This window comes from Ranitomeya imitator, chromosome 6 (genome assembly GCF_032444005.1).
Source record: "Ranitomeya imitator isolate aRanImi1 chromosome 6, aRanImi1.pri, whole genome shotgun sequence".
Taxonomy (NCBI): domain Eukaryota; kingdom Metazoa; phylum Chordata; class Amphibia; order Anura; family Dendrobatidae; genus Ranitomeya; species Ranitomeya imitator.
In genome coordinates this window covers 245,805,532-245,832,711 of record NC_091287.1, presented here as the reverse complement: position 1 = coordinate 245,832,711, position 27,180 = coordinate 245,805,532, and the positions used below count along the sequence as shown (strand labels likewise).

Here is a 27,180-nt window from a genome sequence, read left to right as displayed (position 1 = left end):
GCGGTCGTTAAGGGGTTAATACCCTGTGCCAGTGCCCTAGAAAACAGTGTCCATAAACTGATAATGCCCCCTGTGCACCTTTGACGGTCATACTACTCTGAGTGAAACAATAATGCTTTTGAAGTGTCCACTTAATTAAAAATGTCCTTCGGACAGTATAGTCCTCCATACAGTATTGACAGAGTCACTGGCACAGTGTATGAAGGGAGATACGTGTCACTGCATATACTACAGTCAGTGATGTACAAACAGATTGTTTTTGCCTCCAGCACGATAAGTGCTGAGCGGGTAATGTTAAAGTTACAATGGGCTGGTTTTATGTGAGCACCCATAGAGTCAGTGGGAGGGTGCTCACCATATCCCCTCTTGCGAGAGCCAACACTGCATGTGTACTAGCAGGACCTGCGGTGATGTCACGATCATGTGATCACATGGTCCTGGTTAAATACTTGGACATGAGAGACAGTCTGTGTGGTGTGTTGGGAGAGGAAACACTCCTACGTGGCTCCAGGGGAAGCAGGGGACATTGCCAGGTGTCTGCAGGTGGAAAAGGACTCTGTTGCACTTTGCTTTGTTTTCCGTTAAGCCAGGAAGGCTCTGGTTTTGTTTTCCTGAACCAAGCCTTGGTCTATGCTGACTTTAATAAACCAGCAGGTATTTTGCTATCAAAGTGTTCCTGTGTCTACCTGAAGCAGCAGTTAAGCGTGTCAACCCCGCACATGTGGTGGAGAATGCGGGCAGTGTTCCAGGAACATTCATAGAGGCGAAGGACAACTGCTTGTGTGAAATCCGCCATTCAGAGCGATAAATCCGGCAGCATGGAGGAGCTTGTGAAACAACTCATCCAGGGTACAGCAGCAACACCAACTCGCCAGTCAACAACAGAATTTAGCGCAACAGGAGATGAATAAGCTGTTTGACTTTGCACAGCAGCTTCAAAAACTGCTTCAGCAGCGACAGCAGCAGGAGGCGGTAACACTGCAAATGGAGCTCCTCACAGAAGTGGTTCCTGTAAGGCTAGCGGTCTCCTCTCCGTCTCCAGGTAATGATGCCCCATCCGGAAAACCATACAAGAAGCCTTATCCTACGATGGAGAGCAAATTCTTGGCAGAGTGGAAAGGCCCGAATGAGATGGTGGAAAAACTCGGAAACGTGAATTATAAGGTACACCAGCAACAATGTTTAGGTTGGTGGTATGTGTCAAAATACACAAAAGCAAGGATCAATGATTTTGAAGAAAATTGCCCTGAGCATCATTTTGCCTTTTACCAAATACATCCTGTTGCCACCTTTCCATCTTTTTCAGTATAAATGTCACACATGTATCATTGGTAGCTGCCCACTTGATGAACAAGAAATTGTGAGTCCACAGATGAAGCTACCTTCTTCTATTGCTCCTTTGTCCACTTCCAATGCCAAAATGACCATTGATGGCAATATTGGTCAACATGTGCACTCTCCAATCTGCAGTGCAGTTACACACACTGATTATGAGCAAACTGCTATGCCTCATGCAGTCTAAAGGTACCGTCACACTCAGCAACTTTGCAACGAGAACGACAACAATCCGTGACGTTGCAGCGTCTTGGATGGCGATCTCGTTGAGTTTGACACGCAGCAGCGATCTGGATCCCGCTGTGCCATCGCTGGTCGGAGCTACAAGTCCAGATCTTTATTTCGTTGCCAGGTCGGCGTGTATCGTCATGTTTGACATCAAAAGCAACGATGCCAGCAATGTTTTACATGGAGCTAACAACCAGCGAGAACGATAAGTGAGTCGCCGTTACGTCACTGGATCACTCCTGCATCGTTCTGGTGTTGCTGTGTTTGACGTCTCTACAGCGACCTAAACAGCGACGCTGCAGCGATCGGCTCGTTGTCTATATCGCTGCAGCGTCGCTGAGTGTGACGGTAACTTAATACTTTCTTATCATACCCAGCAGTGGCTCTCTTGTGAGATTGGACAAGACAGTCTAGCTTCACTTCCCACATGAAGGTATATACTGAAACGTGCATCGGGGTGGATGCCACACTCAGTTTAGGCCTATTATGCCTCTTGATATATATTTCTCTATACGTGCTCTGCGCTTGGCTTTCAGTGGTTTTTCTAGCGCATGGTCTCATTTGGATAACTAGTGCTTGTGTCACATGACCATAAAGCCATATGCTGAGCTTCATAGATGGGATTTACACTATATACTGCAGCACAGTGTATACAGTAGTATAAGCGTCTGGATGATTGCATGATAAAGTACCCTAAGGAAACTAAGAAATTAAGTAAAAAAATAAGGTTTTAAAAATTAAACAAATGGCCTCTGTCCGCCCCTTTGAAAATAAAGGAACTAAAAAGGGGAAAAAAATACACATTTGAAATGAAAACGCCAGAGTTGCATTATTTATTGACCCCACCTGCCATAAGTCCAATATAAACTGATCACATCTATTCTCCCTGAAGAACGTCCGCTCCGGAATAACAGCGCCATTCATAACATGTCACAGCCCTGGGAAGAGACCAGGCTCCGTGTCCGTGGGGTCCCAGCTCTCCACAGCCAGAGACCCCCACAGACAGCAGCCGAGGACCTAGCGTTCATCAGGGTGGGGGAAAGAGCAGTATTGCCGCTCAGCATGGCGGCGGGGCCGCGCAATCCCCTCACACACACGGCGGCCAGCTACCCAGGCACACCGACATGTAGGTACTAGGTAGTTGGCATGCGCAAGTGAGGCGTGTTCATGAAACTGCCCGGTATCAAAATAAAGTTGATTGAAAAAAAAAAAAAGAAATAACAGACACGGTCGATGCCAAGGGGCGTAGCCTATCGGAGCTTGCGCGGTGGCTGGTAACATGTGACGTCGGCAGGATCACGGATCCGTGTCGGTGGAGCATCGGGTCGGGAGAATCACCGGGGACAAAGCGTCACGTGATCTGGCCGCCGGTTGCGTGGCTGGAATGGCGGAGGCGCAGCCCTCAGGTAGTGTTCACTTTCCGGTAATGAGTTCGGGAGAATGTGACATGCGGACTGTGTGTGTGGAGCAGATGTCAGCTGTGGTGCAGGAGTCGTGGACGGGTGTGCACCGGAGAACACGGGGGGTGATAGTGTGGTGGGCTGCAGACACCCTGCACTGTCACCTCTGTGCTGAGGACCAGGTGACCACGACCTGTAGGACGGCGCCCTGTGATACCACCTCTGCTGGGCACAGACCCCACTGCCACCCTGCCATCAGAATACTGTATAACCTGTGTACAGACCCCACTGCTACCCTGCCATCAGAATACTGTATAACCTGTGTACAGACCCCACTGCTACCCTGCCTGCCATTAGAATACTGTATAACCTGTGTACAGACCCCACAGACAGCCCACCTGCCATCAGAATACTGTATAACCTGTGTACAGACCCCACTGTCACCCTGCCTGCCATTAGAATACTGTATAACCTGTGTACAGACCCCACAGACAGCCCACCTGCCATCAGAATACTGTATAACCTGTGTACAGACCCCACTGTCACCCTGCCTGCCATCAGAATACTGTATAACCTGTATACAGACCCCACAGACAGCCCACCTGCCATCAGAATACTGTATAACCTGTGTACAGACCCCACTGCCACCCTGCCTGCCATCAGAATACTGTATAACCTGTATACAGACCCCACAGACAGCCCACCTGCCATCAGAATACTGTATAACCTGTGTACAGACCCCACTGCCACCCTGCCTGCCATCAGAATACTGTATAACCTGTGTACAGACCCCACTGCCACCTTGCCTGCCATCAGAATACTGTATAACCTGTGTACAGACCCCACTGCCACCCTGCCTGCCATCAGAATACTGTATAACCTGGGCACAGACCCCACTGCTACCCTGCCTGCCATTAGAATACTGTATAACCTGTATACAGACCCCACAGACAGCCCACCTGCCATCAGAATACTGTATAACCTGTGTACAGACCCCACTGCCACCCTGCCTGCCATCAGAATACTGTATAACCTGTGTACAGACCCCACAGACAGCCCACCTGCCATCAGAATACTGTATAACCTGTGTACAGACCCCACTGCCACCTTGCCTGCCATCAGAATACTGTATAACCTGTGTACAGACCCCACAGACAGCCCACCTGCCATCAGAATACTGTATAACCTGTGTACAGACCCCACTGCCACCCTGCCTGCCATCAGAATACTGTATAACCTGTATACAGACCCCACAGACAGCCCACCTGCCATCAGAATACTGTATAACCTGTGTACAGACCCCACTGCCACCTTGCCTGCCATCAGAATACTGTATAACCTGTGTACAGACCCCACAGACAGCCCACCTGCCATCAGAATACTGTATAACCTGTGTACAGACCCCACTGCCACCCTGCCTGCCATCAGAATACTGTATAACCTGTGTACAGACCCCACTGCCACCTTGCCTGCCATCAGAATACTGTATAACCTGTGTAGACCCCACTGCCACCCTGCCTGCCATCAGAATACTGTATAACCTGTGTAGACCCCACTGCCACCCTGCCTGCCATCAGAATACTGTATAACCTGTGTACAGACCCCACTGCCACCCTGCCTGCCATCAGAATACTGTATAACCTGTGTAGACCCCACTGCCACCTTGCCTGCCATCAGAATACTGTATAACCTGTGTAGACCCCACAGACAGCCCACCTGCCATCAGAATACTGTATAACCTGTATACAGACCCCACAGACAGCCCACCTGCCATCAGAATACTGTATAACCTGTGTACAGACCCCACTGCCACCTTGCCTGCCATCAGAATACTGTATAACCTGTGTACAGACCCCACAGACAGCCCACCTGCCATCAGAATACTGTATAACCTGTGTACAGACCCCACTGCCACCCTGCCTGCCATCAGAATACTGTATAACCTGTATACAGACCCCACAGACAGCCCACCTGCCATCAGAATACTGTATAACCTGTGTACAGACCCCACTGCCACCTTGCCTGCCATCAGAATACTGTATAACCTGTGTACAGACCCCACAGACAGCCCACCTGCCATCAGAATACTGTATAACCTGTGTACAGACCCCACTGCCACCCTGCCTGCCATCAGAATACTGTATAACCTGTGTACAGACCCCACTGCCACCTTGCCTGCCATCAGAATACTGTATAACCTGTGTAGACCCCACTGCCACCCTGCCTGCCATCAGAATACTGTATAACCTGTGTAGACCCCACTGCCACCCTGCCTGCCATCAGAATACTGTATAACCTGTGTACAGACCCCACTGCCACCCTGCCTGCCATCAGAATACTGTATAACCTGTGTAGACCCCACTGCCACCTTGCCTGCCATCAGAATACTGTATAACCTGTGTAGACCCCACAGACAGCCCACCTGCCATCAGAATACTGTATAACCTGTATACAGACCCCACAGACAGCCCACCTGCCATCAGAATACTGTATAACCTGTGTACAGACCCCACTGCCACCTTGCCTGCCATCAGAATACTGTATAACCTGTGTACAGACCCCACAGACAGCCCACCTGCCATCAGAATACTGTATAACCTGTGTACAGACCCCACTGCCACCCTGCCTGCCATCAGAATACTGTATAACCTGTATACAGACCCCACAGACAGCCCACCTGCCATCAGAATACTGTATAACCTGTGTAGACCCCACTGCCACCCTGCCTGCCATCAGAATACTGTATAACCTGTGTACAGACCCCACTGCCACCTTGCCTGCCATCAGAATACTGTATAACCTGTGTAGACCCCACTGCCACCCTGCCTGCCATCAGAATACTGTATAACCTGTGTAGACCCCACTGCCACCCTGCCTGCCATCAGAATACTGTATAACCTGTGTACAGACCCCACTGCCACCCTGCCTGCCATCAGAATACTGTATAACCTGTGTACAGACCCCACTGCCACCCTGCCTGCCATCAGAATACTGTATAACCTGTGTACAGACCCCACTGCCACCCTGCCTGCCATCAGAATACTGTATAACCTGTATACAGACCCCACAGACAGCCCACCTGCCATCAGAATACTGTATAACCTGTGTAGACCCCACTGCCACCCTGCCTGCCATCAGAATACTGTATAACCTGTGTACAGACCCCACTGCCACCTTGCCTGCCATCAGAATACTGTATAACCTGTGTAGACCCCACTGCCACCCTGCCTGCCATCAGAATACTGTATAACCTGTGTAGACCCCACTGCCACCCTGCCTGCCATCAGAATACTGTATAACCTGTGTACAGACCCCACTGCCACCCTGCCTGCCATCAGAATACTGTATAACCTGTGTACAGACCCCACTGCCACCCTGCCTGCCATCAGAATACTGTATAACCTGTGTAGACCCCACTGCCACCCTGCCTGCCATCAGAATACTGTATAACCTGTGTAGACCCCACTGCCACCCTGCCTGCCATCAGAATACTGTATAACCTGTGTACAGACCCCACTGCCACCCTGCCTGCCATCAGAATACTGTATAACCTGTGTACAGACCCCACTGCCACCCTGCCTGCCATCAGAATACTGTATAACCTGTGTACAGACCCCACTGCCACCCTGCCTGCCATCAGAATACTGTATAACCTGTGTAGACCCCACTGCCACCTTGCCTGCCATCAGAATACTGTATAACCTGTGTACAGACCCCACTGCCACCTTGCCTGCCATCAGAATACTGTATAACCTGTGTAGACCCCACTGCCACCTTGCCTGCCATCAGAATACTATATAACCTGTGTACAGACCCCACTGCCACCCTGCCTGCCATCAGAATACTGTATAACCTGTGTACAGACCCCACTGCCACCCTGCCTGCCATCAGAATACTGTATAACCTGTATACAGACCCCACAGACAGCCCACCTGCCATCAGAATACTGTATAACCTGTGTACAGACCCCACTGCTACCCTGCCTGCCATCAGAATACTGTATAACCTGTATACAGACCCCACAGACAGCCCACCTGCCATCAGAATACTGTATAACCTGTGTACAGACCCCACTGCCACCCTGCCTGCCATCAGAATACTGTATAACCTGTGTACAGACCCCACAGACAGCCCACCTGCCATCAGAATACTGTATAACCTGTGTACAGACCCCACTGCTACCCTGCCTGCCATCAGAATACTGTATAACCTGTGTACAGACCCCACAGACAGCCCACCTGCCATCAGAATACTGTATAACCTGTGTACAGACCCCACTGCCACCCTGCCTGCCATCAGAATACTGTATAACCTGTGTACAGACCCCACTGCCACCCTGCCTGCCATCAGAATACTGTATAACCTGTGTACAGACCCCACTGCCACCCTGCCTGCCATCAGAATACTGTATAACCTGTATACAGACCCCACAGACAGCCCACCTGCCATCAGAATACTGTATAACCTGTGTACAGACCCCACTGCCACCTTGCCTGCCATCAGAATACTGTATAACCTGTGTACAGACCCCACAGACAGCCCACCTGCCATCAGAATACTGTATAACCTGTGTACAGACCCCACTGTCACCCTGCCTGCCATCAGAATACTGTATAACCTGTGTACAGACCCCACAGACAGCCCACCTGCCATCAGAATACTGTATAACCTGTGTACAGACCCCACTGCCACCCTGCCTGCCATCAGAATACTGTATAACCTGTGTACAGACCCCACTGCCACCTTGCCTGCCATCAGAATACTGTATAACCTGTGTAGACCCCACTGCCACCCTGCCTGCCATCAGAATACTGTATAACCTGTGTAGACCCCACTGCCACCCTGCCTGCCATCAGAATACTGTATAACCTGTGTACAGACCCCACTGCCACCCTGCCTGCCATCAGAATACTGTATAACCTGTGTACAGACCCCACTGCCACCCTGCCTGCCATCAGAATACTGTATAACCTGTGTAGACCCCACTGCCACCTTGCCTGCCATCAGAATACTGTATAACCTGTGTACAGACCCCACTGCCACCTTGCCTGCCATCAGAATACTGTATAACCTGTGTAGACCCCACTGCCACCTTGCCTGCCATCAGAATACTATATAACCTGTGTACAGACCCCACTGCCACCCTGCCTGCCATCAGAATACTGTATAACCTGTGTACAGACCCCACTGCCACCCTGCCTGCCATCAGAATACTGTATAACCTGTGTACAGACCCCACTGTCACCCTGCCTGCCATCAGAATACTGTATAACCTGTGTACAGACCCCACTGCCACCCTGCCTGCCATCAGAATACTGTATAACCTGTGTACAGACCCCACTACCACCCTGCCTGCCATCAGAATACTGTATAACCTGTGTACAGACCCCACTACCACCCTGCCTGCCACCAGAATACTGTATAACCTTTGTACAGACCCCACAGACAGCCCACCTGCCACCAGAATACTGTATAACCTGTGTACAGACCCCACTGCCACCCTACCTGCCATCAGAATACTATATAACCTGTGCACAGACCCCACAGGCAGCCCACCTGCCATCGGAATACTATATAACCTGGGCACAGACCCCACAGATGGCCCACATGCCATCGGAATACTATATAACCTGGGCACAGACGGCCCACCTGCCATCAGAATACTATATAACCTGGGCACAGACCCCACAGACAGCCCGCCACCATGTGTCTGTAATGTGGGGAATAGTATATAGCCTGTGCGGACCCCACAGACAGCCCACTGCCATGTGTCTGTGAGGTGGAGAATAGTATATAGCCTGTTCGGACCCCACAGACGGCCCCCCACCATGTGTCTGTGATGTGGGGAATAGTATATAGCCTGTGCGGACCCCACAGACGGCCCACCGCCATGTGTCTGTGAGGTGGGGAATAGTATATAGCCTGTGCGGACCCCACAGACGGCCCCCCACCATGTGTCTGTGAGGTGGGGAATAGTATATAGCCTATGCGGACCCCACAGATGGCCCCCCACCATGTGTCTGTGAGGTGGGGAATGGTATATAGCCTGTGCGGACCCCACAGACGGCCCCCCACCATGTGTCTGTGATGTGGGGAATAGTATATAGCCTGTTCGGACCCCACAGACGGCCCCCCACCATGTGTCTGTGATGTGGAGAATAGTATATAGCCTGTGTGGACCCCACAGACGGCCCCCCACCATGTGTCTGTGATGTGGGGAATACTATATAGCCTGTTCGGACCCCACAGACGGCCCACCACCATGTCTGTGAGGTGGGGAATAGTATATAGCCTGTGCGGACCCCACACACGGCCCCCCACCATGTGTCTGTGATGTGGGGAATACTATATAGCCTGTTCGGACCCCACAGACGGCCCCCCACCATGTGTCTGTGATGTGGGGAATAGTATATAGCCTGTTCGGACCCCACAGACGGCCCACCACCATGTCTGTGAGGTGGGGAATAGTATATAGCCTGTGCGGACCCCACAGACGGCCCCCCACCATGTGTCTGTGATGTGGGGAATAGTATATAGCCTGTTCGGACCCCACAGACGGCCCACCACCATGTCTGTGAGGTGGGGAATAGTATATAGCCTGTGCGGACCCCACACACGGCCCCACACCATGTGTCTGTGATGTGGGTGGGGAGCCGATCTTCCAGGAGTCCTGTGTGACCGGTGAGTGTGAAGCTTCCATGTATGAGAAGTGCAGACACTACTGGTTATTTCCCAATATTGTTGTCCCTTGTTCCTGCCCCCTGGTGTCAGGTGGAGCTGTGCAGGTGTCTGGGCTCAGGGGAAGGTCTTCTGGAAGGTTCTTACTGTCATGTTTCCCTAGGGGAGGGGTGTGCGGAGTCTGCCCTACATCCTTACTATGTCTCGCCCTAAAAATGCTGAAGTTGTGATGTAACTTTTTTGATAGACCTTTTTTATGTCCCATAAATATACGCTCAGAACCTTGTCTCAGGGACTCCACTGTGCTAATGGCAGCTCCCTCCTATCCTGCTGCTCCCTGACATGTACAGGCTGGCCGGCAGTACGGCTAGTTTGCTCTAATCTCGGCCAGTAGGAAATCTCCAGTCATTCAATCCTGGAACATTTCCATTTATAGAGGACCTGTCCCCAGGTCAAAGGTGGAAATATTTGACTCTTATTTTCTTCCTGCTTCTCTGGAGTACTCCACCTTCACTTGTAGAGAGATGCCCCTGTTATTTAGTGGTTTTTCCAAGTTAGTGTGGCTCACAGGGCCCTAAAATGTAGTTTATTATTATTGCCCTTCTCCTCCTTTGCAACATCCTCCTCTTCCCCTTCTGCCTGCACTGATACTTTATAGCAAGCCCACTGTATGTTTGCAATCGTGTATTTTTTTCTCTCCATGAATTCATATATAACCTTAGTTCATGGCTGCGCTTCAAACAAGAATCCAGTGTTTTCGTTCAGAATTTTTTTTGTTTTAGACATAGACTGTTTTTTTTTTTTTTTTTTTTTTTTTTTTTTTAGACCTAAAAAGTTTAAATTTATTTTTGTCCTTTTTTTATTCTCCCCACTCAAAAGTTTACTTGAATTAGTGATCATTAACTTATGTTTAAAAGTGAACTGCCCTTAATAAATATAAAACATTTTTACCCTAAATAATTTGATCAAACTGCACTATTATATAAAAGTGTTTTTCCTGGTTTCACATACGTCTTGCATTGATGTTAACACCTTGTATTGTTTGTGCTTGCAAGGTGGAAGCAAAGCTGACCCTGAAAACACAGCAAAACCTGCAGCGTTTTTTTTTTTTTTTTTTACTGATCAGGCTTTGGTTGCAGAAAAAAACAAAAAAACACAGTGATAATGCAACTTGTGAACATGGACATAATAGTTTTTTTTTCCTGTAAGAACCACATTGCCAAAACTGCAAGACACAATGCTGGTAATTTGCTGTAAGAATGTGTGTGGGTTTTTAAAGCCTTAAAATCACAATAAGTGTCCTGTAAAAACACCGCCACTATTGGCTGTAAAATGTGTGTGGTTTACAGAATATTATGCTGCCAAGATATTATAAAAGGGTGGGTCACACAACTAATATTGATGACCTATTGTTGGGATGGCAGCGGTTCTGTTCAATGTGTACATCTGGTCCATCGGAGTAAGAAAATCCAGCTTCATAAAATTCCAAGTTTCTTCAAAAAGTATTTTTATACTAAACAAATGCATCAATAGTGTTACAGAAACAGCAACGCGTTTTGAACGCACACATTTGACAGAACGTGGTGTGCATTTAAAATGTGTTGCCGTTTCTGTAACACCTTGGATCAATTGTTTCAGAATAAAAATACTTTTTTTCAAGCTGGTGTTAGAAAGTAATCTAATTTACTGAGATAATGACTTTTAGGATTTCATTGGCTGTAATCCATAATCATCAACATTAACAGAAATAAACACATGAAATACATCACTCTGTTTGTAATGACTCTACATAATGAGTTTCACTTTTTTTATTGAAGAACTGAAAAAATAACTTTCTGATGAAATTCTAATTTTGGGAGAAGCACCTGTGTCTCATTGAATCGCATTCTGAATTAGGATTGCAAATGAGGAGCCATATGAGTAGAGTCGCGTTTCAGCAAGCAAATGATTTGTTTAGAGGCAAATGCCGTTCTCTAGCTTTTTGTAATGTATCGCCATTGAACTCACATGTTTGTCCTTTATTTTAGGGCTAACCAAGTATAACCCTGAGGCTGCTGACTTTGTCCCAAGAGAGCACTTAAGTCATCACACAAGCTGGCGAAATCATGGGAGAACCGAAAGTAATAGAAATTGGTCCAGAAATTGTAACTTGCCCACGTCCCATCAGCATCCTTCACAGAGGGAGAGCAATCATGAGAGCCCCACTCAGAAAGTGCACTCCTACAACACCGCTGCCACAAGTAACAATGTGAGAGGCCAACAGGGATCACCTGAAGTCACCAACAAACCCGTGAAGAATCACAGCTTTCAGAATCAAAGGTGGCAAAGATCTAGAAGTGAGAGATCTCACAATAGGAGTTCCAGGCAGCCGCTTTCTGATACATCAGCAAGGTCATCATTTGTTGGGATCACACCACTTGGTGACTGGCGTGTGAGGACAAGAGATCCCGCTGATCAAGGCTCTTCAGAAAGTGAGAAAGAGGTTGGCAGCGCTGACAGTCGAGGTGCCAAGCCAAAGAGACTAACTCATGTGTCTGGAGGTTCTCTCAGAGGACCTCGCGACAGAGCGAAATATTCATATGACAAGGAGAAACGGGTAGCTCCAAAGCAAAAAACCGACGAGTTGTTTGAAAACATTCCACCTCGAGATTTTGGGAAATCAGGGACACCTAAGGAGGACCGTTTTAAAACTAGACTTGATCGATGTGATAGAGGAACTGAAGACAAGCCGAAGCTTTCATTGTCCGGTAATAGACCTTCACGAGAGCCGCTGGATTGGAAAAAGCCTCAGGATGATGTGCAGACATTTAAGCGGAACGAAGCGCAAAGCAACAAGTTGTCACGACATGACAAAAGCCAACCAGCAACATTACCAGCAAAGGAAAAGAAGACTGACCGGGGAAAAGAACCTCATCCTTCTAGTACATACCAGGAGCCAAAGTCTCGGGGACATCACTGGCTGGCTGACGGTGACAAACCGGCAGGAAGGAAGCATTCATCTCAAGAGCGTGCTTCTAAGTCCTCTGTGCAGCCTGGCTTTAGCAGACAGTGGAAGAAACAACATGATATACCAAAGAGCAAGGAAACACATACAGGTAAAAAGTCCAATATTCCAAGTTAAATGCCTGGTGGCTTAGTTTTCTTTGTAAAAGTGAAAATTTTAGTACGAAATATTTTTGTATTATTCCTTGCTGTGTAGAAACAAACTTACGCATGCAGAGTGTTAAATGTGATCTTGACAGTACGTGTGTTAGTATGTAGTGACATTTAATGAGATGCTTTATCAGCCATTCTGGACTTGTGTCTATAATCAGACTCCAAAAAATTATTGTAATAGCCTTTTATTAGAGTCCAGAGTGAGCCCTGGCAAAAAGCCACCTCCTATTAACTAGTTCTGGACTGCCCATAGACTAAAAGCATCCAGATGGTCCTCACTTTACTCTGATGTTCTAAAATGTCAATGCAGAGTAAGCTGCTTGGCCAAAATGGTGTGTGAGCGAGAAGCTAGCTGGAGTGTCCATAAAGAAGGCAGCGACGCTTATTGCCACCTCTGCCTTCCTGATCGCTTTGTACACCGCACTGCACAAGCAAGAGAGAGACTTGTACTTAAGGTACCTTCACACATAACGATTTCGTTAACGATATCGTTGCTTTTTGTGACGTAGCAACGATATCGTTAACGAAATCGTTATGCGTGACAGCGACCAATTATCAGGCCCCTGCTGGGAGATTGTTGGTGGCTGGGAATGATCAGGACCTTTTTTTTGGTCGCTGATCACCCGCTGTCATCGCTGGATCGGCGTGTGTGACGCCGATCCAGCGATGTGTTCACTGGTAACCAGGGTAAATATCGGGTTACTAAGCGCGGCCCTGCGCTTAGTAACCTGATGTTTACCCTGGTTACCCGGGGACTTCGGCATCGTTGGTCGCTGGAGAGCTGTCTGTGTGACAGCTCTCCAGCGACCACACAACGACCTAAACAGCGACGCTGCAGCGATCAGCATCGTTGTCTAGATCGCTGCAGCGTCGCTAAATGTGACGGTACCTTTAGAGCTGTTAAAATCGCATGTATGAAAACCCCTGACGTTTGTGGTCAGGAATGGTGAGAAAATGGCCTGATCCTGAACTGGCTATGATATATTTAGCAGTTGCCTTATCAGCAATATCTGTAAAGGTTTTAGTTTTTTCCACCTGCAGGGTTCACTTTATAGTATTTATTAATTTTTGGCAATATACAGTGAGTAGGTGGAGAAGGCACCTCAGGTTGGGTAAGTGCTGAGAATGTACCGTAAGTGTGTAGTAACCGTTCCTTGCTGCCTATTGGGGTCTTAGGCTACTTTCACACTAGCGTCGGAATCTCCCCGTCGCAATGCGTTGGGCAGAGATTCCGACGCTAGCGTTTGACGCACTGCACAACGGGTGCAGCGGATGCATTTCTCCGGCGCATCCGCTGCCCCATTGTAAGGTGCGGGGAGGTGGGGGCGGAGTTTCGGCCGCGCATGCGCGGTCGGAAAAAGCGGTCCGTCAGGAGCAAAAAACATTACATGTAACGTTTTTTGCTCTCGGCGGTCCGCCACAACACGGCGCAACCGTCGCACGACGGTTGCGACGTGTGGCAAAGCGTCGCAATGCGTCGCTAATGTTAATCTATGGGGCAAAAACGCATCCTGCAAACAACTTTGCAGGATGCGTTTTTTGCCATAAACGACGCATTGCGACGTCTGGCAAAAAACGCCAGTGTGAAAGTAGCCTTAGATTAGTGTGTAAGCCATAACTGCCCACGTATCCATAGTAAGTAATAACATGACTTCCTAGGTTTTCCAGGTATTTCACTACCGAGATGGCCTGGCATTAAACAACTATAATCATATGGCAATAAATGAGACCATGTCTAACGTAGCTGATGAGCTGAGTGAGTGGGCAGCACGGTGGCGCAGTGGATAGCACAGCAGCCCTGCAGCGCTGGAGTCCTGGGTTCTAATCCCACCTTGGACAACATCTGCAAAGAGTTTGTATGTTCTCTCCGTGTTTGCGTGGGTTTCCTCCGGGTACTCCGGTTTCCTCCCACATTCTAAAGACATACTGATAGGGATATAGATTGTGAGCCCCATTGGGGACAGCAATGATAATGTGTGCAAACTGTAAAGCGCTGCGGAATATGTTAGCGCTATATAAAAATAAAAAGATTATTATAGAGTGTATTTTCTGGTTTGATAGGTATTATATCCCGAAATCTGCCCTTGGTCAGGTTGAGCTTTGTATTAATTTACCGTACATGTTTTCCATTTATCTTGAATTCTATAATATTTTTTATTAGTCTTATTTCTTTTTACTTAGCCTTTGTACATGGATGGATAGCATTGTGTTAAGCTTTACTTTGCCCGTATTCACACCATTCTGCGCTCCTGGCTTTCGGTAAGCAGTTATTAAGCCTACACAATGCATTTCTTGGATCGCACTCGCCTTGCGCTACCATTTAATTCCAATGCTCCCGCGGCAGCAATTTCCTGATTGTAGGTGGTCAGCAGACCTCTAAAAGTGGTCTCTGACAGCAGGAATAAAGCAGTTAAAAGAAAAGAAAAAAATCTTGGTTGCTACTGGAAACCTGCAGCTGCCCGGGTCTAGATTAGTTCTGTTGTTCATGAAAGGTTAACCACACAGTGATGTTTTTTAGTTATTTGCTCTGCAGTTTTGTGGCTTATTTCATACTTTTTTCCCACTTTTGAGGCATTTGTTTGTTTTTTTTAAATGCCATTTACTTTTCAGCATAAATTAAAGGGGATGTCGGCTTCTTATATGGGGAATATTGCAGAGTGCTTGTAAAAGGAAGCAGCTTTTCAAAGTAGCTCTTATTAAATATCCTCTCCATTCCAAAGAACACAGGGATTTTTAATTCTAGTATGTACATTTCGTTGCCAAGGTTACCAGCCACCTTGCAGTCTGCGTGGCCAGTTACCTAAGCAAAGAGCATGCTTCATATTCTTGAGAAAGCAGAGAATTTGTAATAAGATGTTTTGTTGTCTGTTTGCATGCAATTTACCCACTTAATTAGATGAGACAGCACTGTGGAATAACATCTCATTTTGGAAGTTTTAATAACAAAAAAAATAATTCAAAACCAAATTGAGCACCGCTACATCTTGCAGGCTGCTTTTGCTGTACTAGTTACAGCTTCCAAACAAGTGGAAAGAATAAAATAAGTTTATTTAATAGAGAGCGAAACCTAGAATGCCAGCGAGAGCGAGCCTCACTATGCCAACTTTCCCATCGCCTGCCTCAGGACAGCCATTTTTCCAGATGGTTACCCCAGCGTCTTGCTCTTTCATCATGAATGACTTCTCTCGATTTGAGCAGAGGAATTTCACAAGATCTGCATAATGTCAGTGTGTAAATCCTGTAATTCCTCATTCGCTCTCATCTTCTGTAATGCGTGCAGATCAAACTAGGCTGAAAAATACGAGCTAGCATAGAGGTGTAACAATGTATCAGTCTACAAATGGCCATTACATAAAAAACGAATCCACTTTCAATCAGTTTAGGAATATAATACTTTCTTGATAACTGGATGTCAGTGATGCCTGTTGCATAAATATATAGAATTTATACGCAGAGATCTATATGTATAATAGAGAGAATTGTAGATGTAAAGGCAGAATCTGCAGCGATCTGTCTCTATCACATCATTGTCGAAGCGAGCAGGTAAACGCTCTGAGTATTCCGTTCAGTTAGGACTTATGGAAATGTGTGGAGTCCCAAGACTCTCTGTGTTAGTTATACTAATCCTTCTCCTGAAGGCACTAAGAGAAATCACTTGCAAGCTTTGCTCTACTGAATAATTGCCGCTTTCTTTCGCGGTTAATGAATTAGTTAATGGCCTTCTGATGTGAATCTGATGCCAGTCACATTTTAAAAGGGAATCCGTCACCAGGCGTGTGCTACCCCATTTGAGGACAGCATGATGTAGGGGCAGAGACCCTGATTCCAGTGACGTCACTTGCAGTTATATCTGCTGCAGATCTACCAGTTCTCTGAATGCTGAGCTCTTTAGAGCTCCGCCCACACCACTGATTGGCAGCTTTCTGCCTATGCACCGTGTACACGGAAAGCTGGCAATCCGTGGTGGGGATGAGGTTATGCAGAGCATATGGATATGGAGGGCTACATGGTAGCAGGTTTACCAGTCCGCCAGTGATTCCCAGAAGATGAGTCATTTTATCAAAACTACCACAAGCAACCCAGTAAGTGACACATTGCTGGAATAGGGGGTCTCTCTCTTATGTTAGGCTTCTTTCACACTAGCGTCGGAATCTCCCCGTCGCAATGCGTCGGGGAGAGATTCCGACGCTAGCGTTTAACGCTTTGCACAATGGGTGCAGCGGATGCATTTTTCCGGCGCATCCGCTGCCCCATTGTAAGGTGCGGGGAGGTGGGGGCGGAGTTCCGGCCGCGCATGCGCGGTCGGAAAAAGCGGTCCGTCGGGAGAAAAAAACGTTACATGTAGGGTTTTTTTTTTCCCGACGGTCTGCCAAAGCACGACGCATTCGTCGCAAGACGGATGCGAAGTGTGCAAATCCGTCGCAAATGCGTCGCCAATAGAAGTCTATGGGGAAAAACGCATCCTGCAAGCACTTTTGCAGGATGCGTTTTTTCTGCAAAACGACGCATTGTGACGGATTTACAAAAAACGCTAGTGTGAAAGTACCCTTACGCTGCTGTCAGATAAAGCCTGGTGACCTATTCCCTTTAGGAGATGTGCTAGATCTCCTAGTTTATAACCCACCCATGGTGGTGGTGGGGTGTAGCCTGTGCGTGATATTTGGGGCGAGAAGATTGTTGGATTTGGCAGTCAGAATGCTTTTTACTCTTTCATTGATAGACGTCTGGCCATACAGTACAAAGTTGTGCCAGATTTTATTGTAGTCAGTGTGATTTGCCACATTCCCTGCTTTTTGTGTCTGAATAAATTTACTATTTCTGTGAATTTCCTGCCCCCCTTCCCCTCTGTAAGCAGCTGAGCTCTTGACCACTAGTTTTTAGGCCCTTTGTAGGAATGAGACTACTGTTACTACGGTTAGTGAGCCGGATATGACAACCAGTGATTCATTGCCGACAAGTAGTGACATCTGACTTGTAATTACACTTCTTGTTACTAAGGTTTGCCAAGACCTGCATGGTAAGTATGTGTGCTGTACACAGGGAGGGTAGACCATTATAGAAATCTGCCCAATCAGTGGCACATTGGAGAGATGCCAGGGTGCGTCATTATATTACACACACAGTGTGCAGTCGTCATCGCAAGTGCTTGTGGTTATGACCTTTATTCCCTAGCCCTGCACTATGCGTGAGTTTCTAGGTGTAGATGTAAGGGCTAACGTTTCTCCTTCTGGAGATTGGAATGCCAGAGCCAGTATGTCAGAACTGTAGAATACGGGCTAGAAAGCATTGCACTCGGACCAGTGTTAATCTATGGAGCAGCTCACATCACCATTTATGTTCTCAGGCGTATTCAGCGTGCCTGTAAAATCGCAGCATGCTGCGATTGTCACTGAGACTCGCCAATGCAAGCATATGGGTGCGAGAAAACAATTGCACAGCACCCGGACCATGCGAGTGCTGTCCGATTTACGCACCGGTGTGTTTTGAAAAGCCGGTAAATTATGTGCCGCCTACAGTAAACTAACAGTGACAGGATAGAATAGATATATACACATAGAATACATAGATATATAGATGTCAGTGACGCATACAGTGGGGGGAATAAGTATTTGATCCCTTGCTGATTTTGTAAGTTTGCCCACTGACAAAGACCTGAACAGTAGTTTTAAGGGTAGGCTAATTTTAACATTGACAGAGAGAATATCAAAAATAAAATCCAGAAAATCACATCGTATAAATTATATAACTTTATTTGCATTTTACAGGAGAAATAAGTATTTGATTCCCTACCAACCATTAAGAGTTCTGGCTCCTAATCGGCTCGCTACCTGCATTAAAGACAGCTGTCTTACATAGTCACCTTTATAAAAGATTCCTGTCCACAGACTCAATTAATCAGTCAGACTCTAACCCCTACAACATGGGCAAGACCAAAGAGCTTTATAAGGATGTCAGGGACAAGATCATAGACCTGCACAAAGCTGGAACGGGCTACAAAACCATAAGTGAGAAGGAGACAACTGTTGGTGCAATAGTAAGAAAATGGAAGAAATACAAAATAACTGTCAATCGACATCGATCTGGGGCACCATGCAAAATCTCACCTCGTGGGGTATCCTGGATCATGAGGAAGGTGAGAGATCAGCCTTAAACTACACGGTGGGAACTTGTTAATGATCTCAAAGGCAGCTGGGATCACAGTCACCAAGATAAAGGTTTAAAATCCTGCAGTGCATGCAAGGTCCCCCTGCTCAAGAAGGCACATGTGCAGGCCCATCTGAAGTTTGCCAATGAACACCTGGATGATTCTGATATTAATAGCCTAGGATGTGGCCATGGATACTGGCCTCCCAGGCTAAAAACATCACCTCTCAGCCGCCCCAGAAAAGCTGCATCTCTAAGATGCGCCAATTGTGGCACTTAGCCTCGCTCTTCCCACTTGAGCCACTCTGGGGAGATCTCAAGCGTGGATTTCAATTCTAGACAGCCCAGGAATTTACAGGAACTGGAGGCTTTTTGCGAAGCAGAGTGGACAACTTTACCATCTGAGAAAATAGATAACCTCATCCACAACTACCACAAAAGACTTCAAGCTGTCATTAATGTTAGAGGGGGCAATACACTGTATTAAGAAATGGGGTATGTGAACTTTTGATGAGGGTCATTTAGATGTTTAGGGTTGTCATTATGATTTAAAAAGAGAAAACACAGTAGTTTGACAATAAATGGCTTCACCCAACCACCAACCATGAGTGGAGAAAAAGTTTTGGTGTTATCATTCATATTCTCTGAAAAAAGGCTAAGAAAGCATAAATTCTGCCTGTGTATGTAAACTTTTGAGCACAACCTTAGTGCCCCACTGTATAATGAACCCATATAGTGCCCCACTATATAATGAACCTATTTAATGCCCTGCTGTATCATGAACCCATATAGTGCCCTATTGTATAATGAACCCATTTAGTGCCCTGCTGTATTATGAACCCATACAGTGCTCCGCTGTATAATGAACCCATTTAGTGCCCCACCGTATAATGAACCCATATAGTGATCCACTGTATCATGAACCCATATAGTGATCCACCGTATCATGAACCCATATAGTGATCCACTGTATCATGAACCCATATAGTGATCCACCGTATCATGAACCCTTATAATGCTACACTGTATCATGAACCTATTTAGTGCCCCACCGTATAATGAACCCATACAGTGCCCCACATTTGTATAGCTCTAGATGGTGACAGATTATTCCTTGTGGTAATGTCTCCACTGCAGTGTAGATGCCAATACATTTTAAAGTGGTTGATCACTACTTGGATAATGCCTTTTTACAGCGAATCTTTCACTGGATTTCTTATTTAAACTGAATACCTCCAGCAATTGGCACTCCAGCAAACGGTAACCTTCCACAGAGAAGGTTGCAGCCTGGCTCGGCGTGTTCTCCCGAGAGGTTTTGTGTGACCTAAACAAGCTGAGAACCCTGCATTCACCGTGTCCCTTCATGCTATTGAAGAGCTGGAGTGTAGTATCCTTTAGACATCTGAGCTTACAGTGAACCCGTCATCAGGATTGTGCTCAGTAAACTACAGGCGTTGTCAGGTTGGCTCTGATACACTGATTTACAATGATACCTTGGTGAAGAAATGTTTAGTTAGAGATTCTCGTGCTCTGGGGTGGTCTGTGGGGGGTCTTCATGTGGTGCTCTGGCCTCCTCTTCATCATTGTGACTTAAATTACAGGTCACTGAACCTTTTAAATATTGCAGTTAAAATTGTGGTCCTTGGAAGCACTCCCATCACAGTTTTTCTCCTCTTAATATATTGTAGTCATCATATTATATGGCACTGTGTACTCACAATTGTTCATTTCACCTTTGTACCCAGCTAATTCTTCTGTTACCCATTAAGTCTATAACATCATGTCACTAAAAACAGGCTAGCCGAATCCTTCGAAGCTCTATTTAGAAACAAGAAGTCTCTCTTTGCATGAGTCATCATTAGAACTACAATCCTATGTCACTGCATAGTCCCTAGCAGCCCTCCTCCTCTTAAGGCCCCGTCACACTTAGCGACGCTAAAGCGATCCCGACAACGATACGACCTGTCAGGGATCGTTGCTGCGTCGCTATGTGGTCGCTGGTGAGATGTCAAACTGAGATCTCCCCAACGACGCAGCAGCGATGCGGCGACCTGTACAACGATGTCACATGGCAGCTATTTCATGACGATTAACAGACCTCAATGAGGGACGTCCTGTCATGAGGTCGTTGATAAGGTGTCAAACACAGCGATGTGTGCTACCCAGCGGGACCTCAACGATCAAAAAAAGGTCCAGGCCATTCCGACACAACCAGCGATCTCACAGCAGGGGCCTGGTCACTGCTACGTGTCACACATAGCGAGATCGCTACTGAGGTCGCTGTTGCGTCACAAAACTTGTGACTCAGCAGCGATCTCGCTTTGTGTGACGGGGGCTTTAGGGTATGTGCACACGTAGAAAGCTCCTCTGCGGATTTTTCCGCAGCGGATTTGATAAAATCCACAGTGCAAAACCGCTGCGGTTTTTACTGCGGCTTTATCGCATTTTCTGTTGCGGATTCCGCTGCGATTTTACATCTGCAGTTTTCTATTGGAGCAGGTGTAAAACCGCTGCGGATTCTGCACAAAGAATTGACATGCTGCGGAAAATAAAACGCTGCGTTTCCACGCATTTTTTTCCGCAGCATGTGCACTGCGGATTTCGTTTCCCATAGGTTTACATTGTACTGTAAACTCATGGGAAACTGCTGCGGATCCGCAGCTGCGGTAACGCTGCGGATCCGCGGCAAAATCTGCAACGTGTGCACATAGCCTTTAAACTCCTGACTCAGCTGCTCTGCACTACTTGCTTTTATCTCTTCCTTGTTTTTCTTTTCCCATCATTGGCTCCAGAACGGTCTCCTCTTCAGCGTCTTTCACTGTCTTGGCCTTTAATCTTTTTAAGTTTACTGTGAGCCACACCATGGTAAAATACTGCTCTTCTCAATGTGGAGCAAACTAGTTATTAGGTCCAGTAAGTGGACAATGACATATGTATGTCTACCTGTACTTTTAATTCAAATTTTAGTATATTCGGAATCCAAGAAGTATCGTTTCTCCTTGCGTAGAGTGACATGATAAGCATGTTGAGGTGAGGAGACTTACAACCACAATGCTCCTCTGGGAAATATGCAAATTGTCTCTTCAGAGATGGAGGACTAGAACTCTAGTGCCACCTATTGGAAGTAGCGATTCTAACAGTCCATGTCGACCCTTTATCGAGCCTTGTCACATGACAGGATAATAGCCAAACCAGAATCTCAATTTGCAGACACTGTGTTTCAGGGTACTACCCCTCGTCAGTGCAAAGTGGAGATCTGGTTTGGCTGTACCCCAAAGCTTAACATGTCACTCTCTGCACGGAGAAGCGATACTTCTTGGATCCCGGTCAGACGCCTCTCACACAGCCAAACCAGATCTCCACTTTGCACTGACGAGGGGCTGTACCCCTAAACACAGTGTCTGCAAATTGATATTCTGGTTTGGCTATTATCCTAAGTCATGTGACAAGGCTCGTTAAAGGATCGACATGGACTGTTAGGATTGCTACTTCCAATAGGTGGCACTAGAGTTCTAGTCCTCTTCCTCTCTGAAGAGACAACTTGCAGTATATTTGGAAGCTCCGATCAACTCACCATCCTATATTCCCATGCATTGTCTATTTGATATGAAATATTTTAAAGAGAACTTGTCCTCAGTGTTATGTATATTAAACTAAAGGTATTGCCATAATGGTGCTGGTATACTGATTTAATACATGCGTACATTCAGTGAAGAAATCCGCAGCCTGAATGTATGTGTTAAATCCATATACCAGCGCCATTGTACCTTTTAGTTTAACCCCTTAGTGACGGAGCCAAATTTTTGAAATCTGACCAGTGTCACTTTATGTGGTATTAACTCTGGAACGCTTCAACAAATGCCAGTGATTTTGAGACTGTTTTTTCGTGACGCATTATACTTTATGATAATGGTAAATTTGGGTCAATATGTTTTGTGTTTATTTATAAAAAAATATCAGAAATTTGAGAAAAATGTTAAAAAATTAGCAATTTTCACACTTTGATTATTTCTTTTAATCCAGATAGTCATACCACAGTAAAAACTTTAATAAATAACATTTCCCTCATGCCTGCTTTACATCAGCACCATTTGTAAAATTATCTTTTATTTTGTTAGCATTTTAGGAGTTTTAAAAATGTAGCAGTAGTTTTTCATTTTTTCAAGGAAATTTGCAAAATTTACTTTTTTAGGGACCTATCCAGGTTTGACGTGACTTTAGGGGTCCCATATATTGGGAAACCCCCAAAAGTTATGCCATTTTAAAAATTGCACCCCCTGACATATTGAAAATTGCAGTCAGGTAGTTTATTAAAGGGAACCTGTCACCCCGAAGTTCGCGGGTGAGGTAAGCCCACCGGCATCAGTTGCTTATCTACAGCATTCTGTAATGCTGTAGATAAGCCCCTGATGTTACCTGAAAGATGAGAAAAAGACGTTAGATTATACTCACACAGGGGCGGTCCCGCTGCTGGTCCGGTCAAACGGGCGTCTCCGGTCCGCTGCGGCGCCTCCCATCTTCATTACAAGACGTCCTCTTCTGATCTTCAGCCACGGCTCCGGCGCAGGCGTACTTTGCTCTGCCCTGTTGAGGGCAGAACAAAGTACTGCAGTGCGCAGGCACCGGGCCTCTGACCTTTCCGGCGCCTGCGCACTGCAGTACTATCCTCTGCCCTCAACAGGGCAGAGCAAAGTACGCCTGCGCCGGAGCTGTGGCTGAAGATCAGAAGAGGACGTCTTGTAATGAAGATCGGAGACGCCCATCCGACCTGACCAGCAGCGGGACCGCCCCTGGGTGAGTATAATATAAAGTCTTTTTCTCCTCTTTCAGGTAACATCGGGGGCTTATCTACAGCATTACAGAATGCTGTAGATAAGCCCCTGATGCCGGTGGGCTTACCTCACCCGCGAATTTCGGGGTGACAGGTTCCCTTTAACCCTTCAGATGCTTTTCAGGAATTAATGCAAAGTGGTATGATAGGAATGAAAATATGTATTTTTACAACCTAAATATCACTAACTTCTGAACAGATTACTACAGCCAGCAGACTGTAAGGCCGCTATTTGGTCGTGAATTGCCATGGCAAACATCAGGACCACAAAATCATGATCTGAGGGCACCAATTTGGATAAAGAGGAAGCCCCCACACTCTGTTAACCATTTATAATGATGTAGTCGCTATTGACAGCAGCATCTAAGGGGTTAAACCGATTTGGATGGTGCAAACACTGATCATGGCTGATGCAGCAAATTGTCAGCTATAGTGTACAGCCGACAGCTGCTGGATTGCCCCCTGTATGGGGAGACTATTCTCTTATATCTCAGGTCATGTAAAAGACGTATTGGCTGTCATTAAGGGGTTAATATGCGTAACACTGATGACCAGGTTCTATTTAAATGTGTTTTGAACTTGTGGGTCAAAGTGTGTATTGATGTAATATGTGCTAATCTGTTAATACATCCAATTCTTTTTCCTCGCTGATATGCAGCAGAGCTTTACGTGTTAGTTTGGTTGTAGCTAAGTACATACATGTCAATCACCTTGAACAACTTGGCTTTTCAAACTGTTTTCTCTGAAACACTGGAGCTTTTCAGAGAAAAATGTTCCAGGCCGCCAACGTGCAGCCAGGCTGATTCCTGCTGTCCTTGGGCTGCATGAATCCAATGGCAGATTCCCTTTAACCATTCTTTAATAGAACAACTTGTGTGTTTTGGGTCGTTGTCTTGCTGCATGACCCATGTTCTCTGAGATTGAGCTCCAGGATAGCTGTCCTGATATTTTCCTTTGAAATTTGCTATTTATAATTCCGAATTCATTGTTCTATCAATGATGGCAGGCAAGACGTCCTGCACCAGATGCTGCAAACAAGGCTCAATCGATGAGAACACCTTGTTTCACAGATGATGGATTTGTGTACTCTAGTACTTTTTATACACTTTTTTTTTTCTTTTTCTTTCTTTCTTTTTTCTTTCTTTCTCTAAAACACTTCTTATTTAATCCATAGAGCTCTATTTCTTTTTGTCTCATCTGTCCACATAACATTGTTCCTGTAGCCTTCTGGCTTGTCCAGGTGATCTATAGTAACTGCAGATCTCAGCAATGTTCTGTTAGAAGAGCAGTGGCATTCTCATTACTATCCTGCCATGCGTACCATTGTTCTTCAGTGTCCCGATTGTGGACTCGTGAACATTAATGTGAGAGAGCTCTTTGGTTGCTTGGAGGTTACCTTGAGTTCCTTTGTGACCTTGCAGCCAGTCTACTTTTTGCTCTTGGAGTAATTTCTGTTGGTCAACCACTCCTCTGTAGGGTAATAAAGGTTTTTAATTTCCTCTGTTTATACACAATCTGTTTGACAGTGGATTGATGAACTCCAAATACTTTAGAGATGGTCTTGTATCCTTTTCCAGCCCGATGTACATCAACAACTCTTCTTTTGAGGCCATCTGAAATCTCCTTTGTTTGTGCCATGATACACTTCTATAAATGTGTTTTTTGAAGACCAGACTTTGATAAATCTGTTCATTATCCACTTCTGTACTCTGCATAATCTTTAAACGTACAGGCAGCCTGTGTTATTCTTGCACTTATATTCTAAAACGCCAGTGCATTTTAAGTAGCTTTCACAAGATTGTGAAACACTTACCCTGCTTTCTCCTCAGGACCCAGTGAACATTTGATGATTTGAGTGTAGGGGGAAACAGAAGCGGCTGTGTCCTAGGAAACGCAGAGTGCTCTGATATGCAGGTTAAATTCTTTTGGGTGGTTTTAATATACCAGTCCCAGTTACAAAGGTAATTCTACAAAAACAAAAATGTATATTAACCCCTTTCCGACATTGGGCATCATAGTACACCCATGTCGGACTCCCTCCCTTTGATGTGGGCTCCGGCGGAGAGCCCACAACTTTCCCAGCACATGTCAGCTGTTTTGAACAGCTGACGTGTCCAGAGCAGTTGCTGGTAGAATAGTGATCCACCCTTGGCTATTAACCTGTTAATCGCCGCTGTCAAACGCTGACTGCTGCATTTAACATGCATTTTCGGCAATCGCGCCAGAATTCCGCCCATCAGTGACCCCATCACGTGATCGCGGGTCATTGAAGTGTTGGCATGACAAGCAGAGGTCTGGAGACCTCTATGGTTGTCACTGCCGGATAGCTATGAGTGCCACCCGGTGGTTGGGGCTCATAAAAGTGAGATATTCTCATACATGCAGGTGATCTGATCATCGCCTGCATGTAGCAAAGCCGATTGGGTTATGGCAAATTCTAGTCTCCCATGGAGACTATTGAAGCATGCCAAAAGTGAAAAAAAATGAAAGCTCAAATCCTCCCCCCTTTTGCCTCATTCAAAATAAAACAATACACATAGACATATATGGTATCTCCGCATTCAAAATCACCCAATCGATCAATAAAAAAAATTTACCTGATCGCTAAACAGTGTAGCAAGGGGAAAAAAAGGCAAAATGTTAAAACCAATGGTAACCTTCGAAAGTACAACTTGTACCGCAAAAAAAAACAAGCCCTCACATGGACATATTGACAGAAAAGTAAAAAAGTTATGGCTCTGGGAAGGAGGGGAGTGAAAAACGAAAGCGAAAAATCAAAAATACCTCAGGTCATGAAGGGGTTAAAATGCCTCCTTTCAAGACCTTATGGGGTATAAAATAAAAATTGCAAAAAATGAAATGGAATAAAATCATTAAGTCACTACCAGTCTAAATTGCTTCCTCTATCCCTGCCTCTATCGGAACAAATATGTCCACTCTATAAAAAGGAGGCCATTAAACAAGTGTGTACTGCCCTGCATACATTTTATATGGGAGTTTATAGGTGTCAGTTGCCACTTCATGGCATTCATCACAGGCATCTCTACATGTAATAAGACTATCAATAGCGCTTTATGATAAAGGTCCTTATATACATCTAATGTTCGAAAAGGTATTTCTGATAAGATTAGGGCCATGATTCATTAGGACTGATGTTTTGTGCTCCAGTCTTAATGAGGGGCATATAGGAATAAAATGCACCCAATTGATTTGAGGTACACACTAAATTAAATTAGGTGCATCTTATAAGTGGCGTACGTCTTGCCAGAAATGTTACTCCAGTCATTAACTGGAGTAATATTTCTGAGGTAAGAAGGTTTACCACAATAGATGAATTTGAGGGGTGTATGTACCCACGGGTGGAAATTGGGTTGGTAGGCATCTGTCTCACAACATGTTGGAAGAATT

The 27,180-nt window shown here is 46.0% G+C and overlaps 1 protein-coding gene across 1 annotated transcript in view; it reads left to right on the top strand.

Moving 5' to 3' along the window:
* The first annotated feature begins 2,825 nt into the window (after window positions 1-2,825).
* Window positions 2,826-27,180, top strand: part of NFX1 (nuclear transcription factor, X-box binding 1) — a 133,948-nt gene continuing 109,593 nt past the window's right edge. The window contains exons 1-2 of the mRNA XM_069730566.1: window positions 2,826-2,969; window positions 11,669-12,736. Coding sequence (XP_069586667.1) covers window positions 2,948-2,969; window positions 11,669-12,736 — 1,090 coding nt within the window. The 5' untranslated portion in view covers window positions 2,826-2,947. The remainder of the gene's footprint in view (window positions 2,970-11,668; window positions 12,737-27,180) is intronic.